The 11,374-nt window shown below is 49.0% G+C and overlaps 1 protein-coding gene across 8 annotated transcripts in view; it reads left to right on the top strand.

Annotated features, from left to right (window-relative positions):
- The first annotated feature begins 1,198 nt into the window (after positions 1–1,198).
- LOC8031649 (calcium-activated potassium channel slowpoke) overlaps positions 1,199–11,374 on the top strand; it is a 187,180-nt gene continuing 177,004 nt past the window's right edge. For 5 of the 8 annotated variants that reach the window (XM_042292396.1, XM_042292397.1, XM_042292394.1 and 2 more), the window contains exon 1: positions 1,254–1,784. In XM_042292396.1, the coding sequence (XP_042148330.1) occupies positions 1,419–1,784 (366 nt within the window). In that variant the 5' untranslated portion in view covers positions 1,254–1,418. Of the gene's footprint in view, positions 1,785–11,374 lie in introns of all 8 variants that reach the window. The other 3 variants (XM_040499761.2, XM_040207174.3, XM_040207170.3) reach the window with 1 other exon arrangement.

Genomic DNA, 11,374 nt, shown 5'->3' with positions numbered 1-11,374 from the left:
CTTAAAAGGGGCAAATTATCAATTAAAGGGATACTACAACGAAATTTCGGCGCTCATTTTTTGGTCTATATGTGTTCAAAAGAGCAGTATCACATGGAACATACCAATACCTTGTTAAAAAAGTCTCGAAAAGGAATTTTAAAACGAATTAAACGATTAGCAAAGAGCACCTGGTGGATGTCGCTAACGCCTCGTTTGTAATGCTCGTCTAGGAACCTTGACAGCTAGTGACGGAGGTTGTCTCGTCTCCGGCCACGACGAGAGAAGGGGGGAAGGAGGAACTCCCCTCTTCCCGAGAATGCCTTTTGTGTGTCGCAGAAGTCGCTATTGTCCGCCCAGAAGATTATAGAAGATTAACCCGTCTCTCAAAATTCGTACAAAAGCAGCCGCTTCGGTGGCTGGAACGACTAGGCCATCCTCTCGACGTCAGCCTCGCATTAGCTTTGCTCGTCTTGAGACGACCTACGTCACGATTGCGTTGGATGTCACGTGCTCTAAGCTGGGCCTTCTCCGAGCGCTTGCCAGAGTGGGCCGTTTAGAACGAAAAATACAGCCACCAGGCTCAAAATACAAACGTGCGATTGTCATTTACGGATATTGTGGATCATATTCAACCTATTTTTCAACACGACGGGAATATTTCAAATTTCGTTGAAGTATCCCTTTAAGAGAGGCCCGAGTAAAGACCCGTTTACACACTTGCGTTTGAGTACGATAGACTTCGATTCGAAAGCGGGATGCATGCATGGTCCTCTTCTGGCCCCGCATCCCGCATCCTGGGGCTCCCGACTTGGCGAGGATTGCAGCACATGGCTGCGCCCAGCCGATGCACGAACCTTTGAGCAGCTCTCTCTTCTCTATCCATCCCCGCCAACTCGCCTGTGGCGCAGCGCCACTGCAGCCGCACGCGGCGTGCGCGGTCCCCAGTACGGCTAGGGAGCTTGTATTACAGAGTGTCCAACTTCTCGATTGGGGTCACGTGGTTCATGAGCCTCCTTTGCAATGCCATCTGCGAGGAGGTGGCGAACGTGTCTGCCCTTCCGCCTGCTCTTGTCCTCACCAACGCGACAGCGCTGCGCACGCGCACTCGCGAGCGATTGGCGCGGGAGGCGTCCGCCATTAAATTGCAAACGCTCCTCATGGTTTGAGATGGATCCTCTCTAGAATCTCGGCTCTCAGAGCGCGGCCAGCGCGGCGAGCGGCTCCTGGCGGCCCCGGCGCATCGGCGCAGCGAGCAGCAGAGACGAGGGAGCCGATCCCGACGACGGGGTGCCGACGGCCGACTGGCTGAGGAGCGCCGACCGACGAGCGAGGACGATCCCCGTTCGAGCGTTGAGCCGTACGCGAGCAGGCGTGCGGGCCCTCGGGGGCCGCCAGGACGGATGTGCGCTTTCTGATGCGCGGCGTGACGAGCAGAGATGGCTTCTGCCGAGGCGACGTCGCCCGCGCCCAACCTCCCGCCGGGCGAGCTGGAGTGCATGCGGGAGCGGAAGTGGTGGTGCTTCCTGCTCTCGAGCATCTTCACTTTCTTGGCGGGCCTCTTCATTATCCTGATCTGGCGCGCCTTGGCCTTCCTGTGCTGTCGCAAGGAGAAGGCGGGCGCCTACAGTCCCGGAGCCCCCAAGCAGCAACCGCCAGCCGGCCAGCAGAAGAAGCTGCCGGCTCCGGGCGGCGACGCCAAGCGCAAGGCCGGGGAAGGGGCCGCCGAAATCGGGTTCATGACGGAGGCCAAGGATTGGGCAGGGGAACTCATCTCGGGACAGACCACCACGGGAAGGATACTGGTACGTGCCGCCGTCTCCTTGCTACGCATGCCCCGCCACGGCCGCCGCCGATCGCTCGCGCCAGTCCCCGAACCCCGGGTCCGAACCCCGTGTTGGAGCGCCAACTGCGTTGATCTCCGCGTGACGCGGGTACATGCAACGCAAGCTCTGCGCCAGACTTGCAGTGACGTCCAAGTATAGACGCGAAACGCAGACGGACTCAGCGGCACTGACCGCGCACTAACGGCTCTCCTGATATTCCGCAGCATCCGCGTACTGTTTTGTTGTTTTGTTTACGTACGTTATTATCGAGCTCCGGCAATACAGGTGCCTCTCACATTTTTTGTTTGTTTGTTTGCCCCTGAAGATCTGGGCATTTCGTCTTCAGATGGCACGCGCAGATGCGCGGCTCCAGTCATCGAGGTTCGCAGTCCGCGCGGCAGAAGACGGCAGCGCGCGCAAGGCCGCCGTCTGGGTCCCATTAGGCCTAGTGCTGACACACTTGTGGCACCATCCCGCCAGCGCGTGCGCTCACCTTCACGAGGGTTCGCACCCCTACGCTATTCCCGTGTTCGCGGTCAAGAAACTTCCCTTCTTTGAGCCATTCTTTGACAGGGACGCAGAGAAACTTCGGCTCGACAACGCTGATCGCTCTTTTTTAGCCGGGCGCTTGAAGACTAGTATTTAGTATTGTTTGCAAATTTACTATATGATGTAAAGCACGTCGCTCTTGATTAATGATTTCTGATGCTAAGGCTAGGTAAATTATTGGATGCGATGATTGACACGCTTGTCTAAAAATGCAAAAAAAAAAAAAAATCAACAAAAAAATGTAAAAAGTAGTAAATTCCTGTAAGTCATTGTAGGGGAATAGCTAGACTATACAATCACCTACTGCAATCATCTTTTTTTTTTCATGAAACGAGAGCAGCGTTAAGGGGACAGCTACTTGATCTTCGCACAAGACGAGTTAATTGTTTTAAAAAGCGGATTCGGGCATCTATATAGTTACTGTCTACAAGTTTTTCGCGCGACACAAGGGACAATCACAAGCTAGTAGACACGGACAAGCGCACCTTTCCACTACTTTATTCGTGCTCGATCGACCGCGAACATCCAGAAAGAGCATGCGCAGCACGCTACATAGAAGGAAAAAGGAAACAGAAAAAAAACTTCTAGACTGCATCATGAACCAACTCGGCCAACAGCAAGTTTTAATTGACTATATAGTTACAAAGCAGTAAATCGGGAGCTGAAACAAGCAACGATAATTGCGATGAACAATAAACCAAAAAATAATCTAACTGAAACGTAAACTTGTATTCGCTACGAGCGTTACACAGATGCAGTTGAGTTTTAAGCATTGATGGATGCTGCAGGGCATGACTTCCATTGTACACCGTGCCACGCTCGCCGGAACTGATAGACGGGGAACATGAAGCTGCCAGTGCGTTATTTTCGATGCGCTCTGCAATGGAGCATATTACATTTATGCGAAAGTTCCCTATTGAATAAAGTAATTGCCAGCAGCCCATATGAAACTACATCCTTGTCACAGGGTACCCTTAACCGCAGTTAAGTGACGCTTAAAGGGGGTCATGAAACGATTTTCCTACTTTCTCCTTAGCTTTAATCCTCAACTCAAATGCGAATTGTGAAATCACGTGGTCGTGACGTTCCTTCGGCACCGGTGCGATGACTCCTAGGTTCCACCGTGCTTTTTATGCACACCATAGAACTTGTCATTCCCCAGTGACAATAAGTTCCGTCAGGGCACTCATTGGCCACGAACGCGAACCCAAATATTCGTCGACGGATTGATTGTTGACGAGCGCATACGTCCGAGTGACGCAGTTCTCGTGTCCAATGCGTGAGCTGGGCTCGGCTGACGTCAGTTTGGCGCCGGTGACGCGCTTTTGGAACCGCGGATGTATCATAGTGAAAAGGCGGAGAGCTTTCGAAGGCAAGAAGGTACAAAATAGTCCGCTATATATTCAAATGTTCGTACCGAAAAGCTGCCTTTTGACTTTCTAGCCTCTTTCTTTTGGCCGACTAAACGATATGCGATTAGTAAAGTCCCAATTTAAAATCATTCATCCCAACCCAAAATTCGTTTCATGGCCCCCTTTAAGTGCAATTTGGGCGCTCAACTGAGATGCATGACTGCATAGCCAAAGAACGTTGTTCAAGAGTCTACAGTGTGGTAACTGTGGTTTAACGTAACTGCAGTCAAGTGTGGCCCGTGTAATGGGGATATTAGAGGTTACCACCCTGGTCAGGTGGCACCATTTACCGCCTTATTTGACGTGTTCAGTCCTGTCGTTCTCTCCGACGATTGCAGACATGCTGGATTCTTCCAGACAGGGTGCTTGTATTTGAGCGCTTCCGCGGAATTTGTTTGCGGCGAAAATGCTCTATGTTCTAGAACGCTTCAGCCTCTTGTAAACTTATTGCTCTACAAAACTGCACCATATGTTTGAAATCTCAATAAACGAAGAAACAAAAATAGTTGTTTTACGAGAACACAAGTTGAGTGCATACCTCTTCGTTAGCGGTCCCCTCTCTAGTCTCTACTACCATTCTTATTCTAAAAAAAAAAAAAAAAAATGCGGCTTGTATTAATATTTAGGAAGCCCTTAATGTGCGCAAATTTCTGTACAAAAAAAAAAAAAAAAAGAAAAAAAGAGGTATTGTAGCAGTTAGCGAGCCGCAGCGAACAACTGTTTCTTCGGTTGTTTGGGCCTTCCGGCCTCGTTTTTTTTCAAATTTACTTTTCAATTGGAAGTTCACAATGACAGCGCACATGTGGGGCGTCGAAGAAACGAGACTATCGCACAAGTAAAAGACCGAACCGATATCAAACATCCCTTTCTTTTTCTTTTTTTTTTTATCTTGTGTTTGCGTATGTTTTGCGTTTTCCTATTATTTACCTTGTCGTCACTCTTTTGCCATCTGTGTATGTCATTAGATCCCCCCTCATGTAATGCATTTCATCTGAAATGCCTTTGAGGTACAATAAACTGAACTGAACTGAACTTTGCGCGGTGGCGTTTTGAAATATTAAAACTAAAAAGAAGCCACCTGACAGTGCACAAGGCGCGCGGGTGGTCGCCTAATATTATACACCTGCATGTCGCCCGGAATTGGCGATACAATTTTGAGTTTTTCTACGAAATATGTTTTTCTATGAAAATGGAAAGTACGGACAAGGCGCGGGACGCGAGGCAAGCGTTTTCGGAAATCAAAACATTCCCCCTTTTTTTTTTTTAAGGAAAATTATTAAATGAACGATGTCTAGCATATCTTGCACGAGCAATGACTCGATGCCCTGCGGAACACGCTGTACTTTTTTTCTCGAAGATAATCGCATTTCGGTGCAGAATAGCATTGGCTCTGATATCGTGAGCGTCTGCAGCGCCCCGTAGCCTGGCACAATGGAAGCTTGAACAGGAAATCCCAAAAGATATATATGATTGTGCTACACTAGAAAAGAACGTGGACGGGAAGGAATACACAATGTTTCGGGCGGACGCCCTTCTTCGAGTGACAGTCACGAAAAACGGCAAGGAACCAGTAAGGGAGTACACACACGTAAAAAGAATGGGGGTAGGTCCACTGGTCGAAAGAGGGAGGGGCGAGGTTCATCGCATCTTTTTGAGCCCCCTTCCACGGCTTTGCATGTAGACCGCCAGGCGCTCTGTGAATATCTGGTTCGCTTGAGAAAGCTGACGAGCTTTCTGATTTAGCCGTCAGGTGCCGTCGATTTCGCTAGAGTCGCCAGTGTTCGTATTCACCTCAGGAACCGCAGTGGAAGAGAAGAAGTCAGGCTCCTCGTGGAGGCATTCCTTATTTCCACCTTTATGTGGTGAATAACGATTTTATTTATTTATTTATTTATTTGCACATACTGCAAGTTATCATTTTGCTGCCAAGGCAGGAGGGGGCATACACAACTGAAATGCGCAGGACATAAAGAAATAGATACAAATGAAATAAGTAACAATAACTAAACTGTCAAAAATGAACTTGCAGAGTAACACCGAAGCGCTGTCGAAAATTCTTGAATGGACGAGGCACGCGTTATGTTAGCGGGAAATATACGGCAGATAAGCTACAACAATCGGGTTTTCATGCATACTGCTTGTCTGACGTGAGGTACTGAATTTCATAAATTGGTTAAACGAGAGACGCAATGAGTCGTGAATAATGGTATATAAAAGCTTAGGCGATTCGTCCCGCGACGACTGGATATATGGAGGTGCATTTCGGATGAGCTGTATGTTATTTTACCGCGACAAACACGTTTTAGACGCCAAAAGTGTCGTTTCTCCCCCGACGTTTGACCAAACAGCAGCGCATGTGGTGCCCACTTCTTTGATCGTTAAATAAATACGTTTCAAAAGCAAAAGCCCCGACAACCATTGTAAGTACTACTTCACGCAGCGCATGCACTCACAAAACTTTTTTTTTCTTGATCCGACAACAGGAGAGTTGGCCCAGTTAATCCACTACCAAACTCCTGCGCCGCGAACCAACTGCGCGTGCTGACGACACGTTATGCAGTGATGTGATTGCTGCGCCAACATTTTTCCTAAGTATGGGTAATCTGCGCCAAGCCTGCGCCAAAGGACCAATTTCGGTCGCCTTTCAAAACCGAAACCAAACTAAGAACGTAATTGAGCATGCGTGAGTTAGGTGGCGCAAGCGGCCGCCCGACACAAAGTACCCTGCATCCATCCGGTCTTGCATGGTTTTTGCCGCCGTCTCGCGTTTCGCGCCTCGTCGTCTCGGGAATCTCGTCTCGCGTCTTTTTTAAACTTTTTCAATGATAGACGCGGGCGTGTGCGAACGCTCCGACGCTAGTGTGCCGGGTGCCAGACATGCCGTCATGCTGTGAAACAAGACCAAGTTTATGCGCGACGAGAGTTGCTTTGTGAGCTGAAACGCTGGTCGCGCGACGTCGGGTGTTGCCGTCCCCACGTCGCTGCAGATATGATGCTTTCTAAACTTGTTCATCGACATTCCTGCCCTTGTTTAAATCACACTCTACTACAAAAATCCCTCTTTAAAGGGGTACTACAACGAAATTTCGGCGCCTATCTTTTGGTCTATTCGTGTTCAAGGTAGCACTATCACATCAGACACATCCATTTCTTGTTGAAAAGGCACGAAAAGGATCTTCTAAATGAATTAAACGATTAGGAAAGAACACCTGGTGGTTGTCGCTAACGCCTCATTTGTAATGCCCGTCTAGGAACTTTGACAGGTAGTGACAATAACTCTCTCGCCTCCGGCCACCACGAGAGAAAAGGGGAAGGAGGAGCTCCCCTCCCCCCGGGAATATCCTTTGTGTCTCCCAGAAGTCGCTATTGTCCCGCTACAATATTATAGAAGATTAACCCGTCACTCAAAGTTCGTACAAAAGCAGCTGCTTCGGTGGCTGGAACCGTTAGGACATCTTTTCGACATCAGCCTCTCCGAAGCATTGCTCGTTCCGAGACGAACTACGTCACGATTGGGGCGAATGTCACATGGTCTCCGCTGGCTGCTCTTCGAGCGCTTGCCAGAGTGGGTCGTTTATAACCAAAAATACGGCGATCAGGATCAAAATACAAACGTGCAATTATCATTTACTGATATTGTGGATCATATTCAAGCTATTTATGACCACGAATGGTGTTTTTTTTTTTTTAATTTCGTTGAAATGCCCCTTTTAATTCAAAGACTGCTTCGAAATAATGATTACCTACGTTTCTCTCGGTGTGCTTTCTTTCGAGAGGGACCCCGTGTACGTGAAAAATTTGCTGCGAAAAAAAGTTGGTGAAGAGGAGTGAGCTAAATCAAAGAAGACAATGTCTGCATGCTGAACTCGCACATCGCGCTTGTTTGTCTCGAGACCAGTCGTTTCACAAAGCGCTCCAAGAAATTGATGTCTTGCATCGATGCGCTCAGGCTCTTTTCTCCCGTGTGTTTAGGTTGTACCTCACCTGCCGGTCTGGCAAGCACGCGCCGCTTGAGTTTTGTTTTGTCGTATGCTGGTCATTTTCCATACTATTTTGGGAACCAGTTGGCGACGGAGCGGAGTGGCATTGTTCCGATTTCGATTGAACAGCCGTTGTCTCTGATTGCGCGACGAAGCACATACCTTTGCAAGCCTGCTGATGTTTCCCTCACGTGCGTCTGAACATGACCGTACGACAGAGGCACCAGCCGGGACTCTTGCAATTCATTGTTTTTACGTTTGCTTACTTTTGACGAAAATGTGGCACGTCGGGAACAAGTGAAACGGTGGCAAGCGTTCTTTTCGGAATCGCTCGGCAACGCCTACAGCACTGTACACTTGTGGGATGTCTCGGCAGTAAAAACACAAAAAGAGAGTTCCGTCACAACAGAGCACAAAGTGTCCTTCGTTTGTCACAAACCTAAAACAAACGTTTTTTGTTTTGTTTTTCTCACAACTCGTGCTTTAAAAGCCACATTTACTCTCCGAAACACTGCTTTGGCTGCCCCAAAAGCCACGTTTGCTGCCCCAAAGCACTGTTCTGGCTGCTCCAGAGCACTGTTTTGGCTGCTCCAGAGCACTGTTCTGGCTGCTCCAAAGGTCACTTTTGCTGCTCCAAAAACACTGTTTCTGGCTGCTCCAGAGCACTCTTCTGGCTGCTCCAGAGCACTGTTCTGGCTGCTCCAGAGCACTGTTCTGCCTGCTCCAAAGGCCACTTTTGCTGCTCCAAAACTCTGTTCTGGCTGCTCCAAGAGGTGCTCCAAATCGGCTTAGGCCAATCACATCACTGCGTTATGGTAAGACACCCACATGATGCTCCCTCGCCTCACACTGTACATTATCGACGTCGTCGTAAAAAAAAAAAAAAGATAATAGAAAAAGAAAAGAAAGATCGACGAGGCGACGTTTCGAAAAGACTCGCGCAGGAAGACGGACACTGACCTTGAGCGTGGACTGCGTGCAATTCTCCACATGACAGTTTGATCAATAAATGCAAATACAGCTGCAATTTCTTTTTTCTTCAGTTCTGCGCTTGCACGTAGACGCCCATGTACACGCATGGACGCACAATAAATGAATCAATCAATAACAGTATCCGCGGGCTAGTACATGTAGGTCGCCAATTGTACATAGTCCTCACGGGGACGTACAGTCTCCGGCAATATGAAAGACCCGCTGGGAGCGCGTGGCCGAGGCGGTGGCTGGCGGGGGCGCTGCGAGCGTCCCGGGCAATTCCATTCTGCTTCGAGGAAAGGACGCTCACTTCGGGCTCAGCTAAAGCAAAACACGCTTATCAGATTGTGCTGAGCCCCGAGTGAGCGTCCTCCCCCTCGAAGCAGAATGTAGTTGCCCGGAGCGCTCGCAGCGGGCCCCGCCAGCCACCGCCTCGGCCACGCGCTCCCAGTGGGTCTTTCATATTGCCGGAGACTGTACGTGATTTAAAATTGGATAGTTTCGACACTGCATTTTTTTTAACGAAAGGAGAAAAGTATATGAAGACCTCGGTGATTGCCTCGCGTCTATCGAAGCTGCGTTCGAACTTGGAAGAGAGGCAGGATAGGTTGGCTCGCACTGACTGATCAGCGCCCACGGTGCTGGCCTCGCTGCTGGGAGCGTACCTTCGGCAGCATACGTTTCGCACAATCGAAATTGTTTTTCTCAGCAAGATCAAGCAGAAAATGACCCCCAGCGTGATGTGATGACGTCACGTACAAGGCCGCGTATCGAAAAGGGAACGGACAAGGGGTGGTGCAATGCGATATGGTGGAGCCCATAGGGAGTTCCTCGAAGCCGAAAGGCGAAGAGCCAGTGGCATACAACAGCGTGCTCTCTCTTTCCATGCGCTCTTGCGAAGTGTATAGCACCGGGAAAACGGTCGAGAGTCGGGACGAGATCGAATTCCTCGCAGATGAAAGAGCGGAGGCTTCGCCGAGCGGGTCGGCGGGATTTCTGTGGCACACGTTGGACAATGGGGGGAGGTCCATCAGCCAGGCGAACCGTGACTTCTGCGGCCGCTCCGGTCTTTTCTATGATTTTATTTCTTGCGCGCGTTTTCTCGGTATTTGTGGTATTCTCCGCCCAATCGATGGGCTAGTGACCTAGAAAACGCGCTGTCGCGTCGTTTCGTGACATGGGACGCTGCTGTTTTGCATTATCTCGACTATAGTACGTTGCTTGTACACCCTGCAAGAAGCTCGGTGGAAGGAAATGCTGAGAGTAACGAATTGATCCGGGGGGGGGGGGGGAGGAGGGAGGAGGAGGAGGAGGAGGAGGAGGAGGAGGAGGAGGAGGAGGAGGAGGAGGAGGAGGAGGAGGGGAGGGAGGAGGAGAGGAGGGAGGAGGAGGGGGAGGGGGGAGGGAGTGGAATAAGTGGATTTCGGGGTAACTCGGGTGGTACTTTACGTATCGACAAGGGCTTGTCTTAGCCAGTGTGCTATGCAAATTACGAGCTTAATTCGCTTTTTTTTTTTTTTTTGTTAGTTACGAGTGTCAACTTTTTTAATTCGGGGTTAGGGGACGTCAATTTGCCTTTTTTTTTAAATTGTTAATATTTTATTATCTACATTATTGCTTAACGCGACGTATATTTTGTTGAGACGAACAAAGGATGGCGTTATTTGGTGTGTCGCGCTTGTAGCCAATTTTATGCGTGCAACGCTGTCAACGCTACCGGCACGAGCGCGTGGTTTCATGTTTAATTTGCGCGCTTTCTCGCGCAAATGAAGTGTTACATTAGCCAACAGCTTTGGCCGCGTTGTACGCTACGCACGAAATGGAGTTTAGTGTGCTACGACTCACAAGACTATATGACGGAAAAAATCATGTCACGTCTGTATATCACGCGTATTTGAAATGATCGCCAGTCATATCCCCTCCCCCCCCCCCCCCCCCCCCCCCTTTCTCCCTGTTCTCGTTAGCTCTCATCATAAAGCTTAGATTTAATGGGAGGCGTCATGACCTTGAAGTGGCGTGTCTACGTCGCAACAAAAAGTAAGGGCGCAAACGAGCTGGTGTACATTGCACATGGTTAAAAAAAGAAACCGAGACTGCGGGTAAACGACACAACACTAAAAAGTCTCTAACACAGCTGAAATTTTTATTTTCCGAAATCTGGTTATATAGGCACTTCGATACAAAAGAAAAAAAAAGGGGGAGAGGGTGAGAACCCCAAAGAATGCTGTGTTAGAGACTTTTTAGTGGTTGTGTCGTTACCCGCAGTCTCGGGTTTTTTTTTCAACCATTTAAAAGAATGCAGTTTCTTTTTTTACCTGCATTATATATTTTTTTTTGGCCTGCTCAAAGGACATGCAGAAAAATATCTAAAACAACTACTTTTTTTTTTTTTTGGGGGGGGGGGGGGGGGGGGGGGGGTTATTGCAGTTTACATGTCCCACTCTGTTTCTAGCGTGGGGTTACGTGTTATCTGCATTTACGGCAGTAAATATTTTAGATGAGAGTGTACTCAGTATCGCGCCTGTAAGTTCCCAAAAGATCATAGGCCACATTCATATATTCGTACATTTATAATCCGTAGCAGGCTAAGAGGGGAACACGCTCCTCGACTAAAACCGTCCAGTCCTTCCATTTTAGCGGAGAGAAAAAGAGAGAG

This window comes from Ixodes scapularis, unplaced genomic scaffold (genome assembly GCF_016920785.2).
Source record: "Ixodes scapularis isolate PalLabHiFi unplaced genomic scaffold, ASM1692078v2 PGA_scaffold3__209_contigs__length_174095766, whole genome shotgun sequence".
NCBI classification, from domain to species: Eukaryota; Metazoa; Arthropoda; class Arachnida; order Ixodida; family Ixodidae; genus Ixodes; species Ixodes scapularis.
The sequence above is the reverse complement of the archived record's forward strand: the minus strand, read 5'-3'. Positions and strand labels throughout refer to the sequence as shown.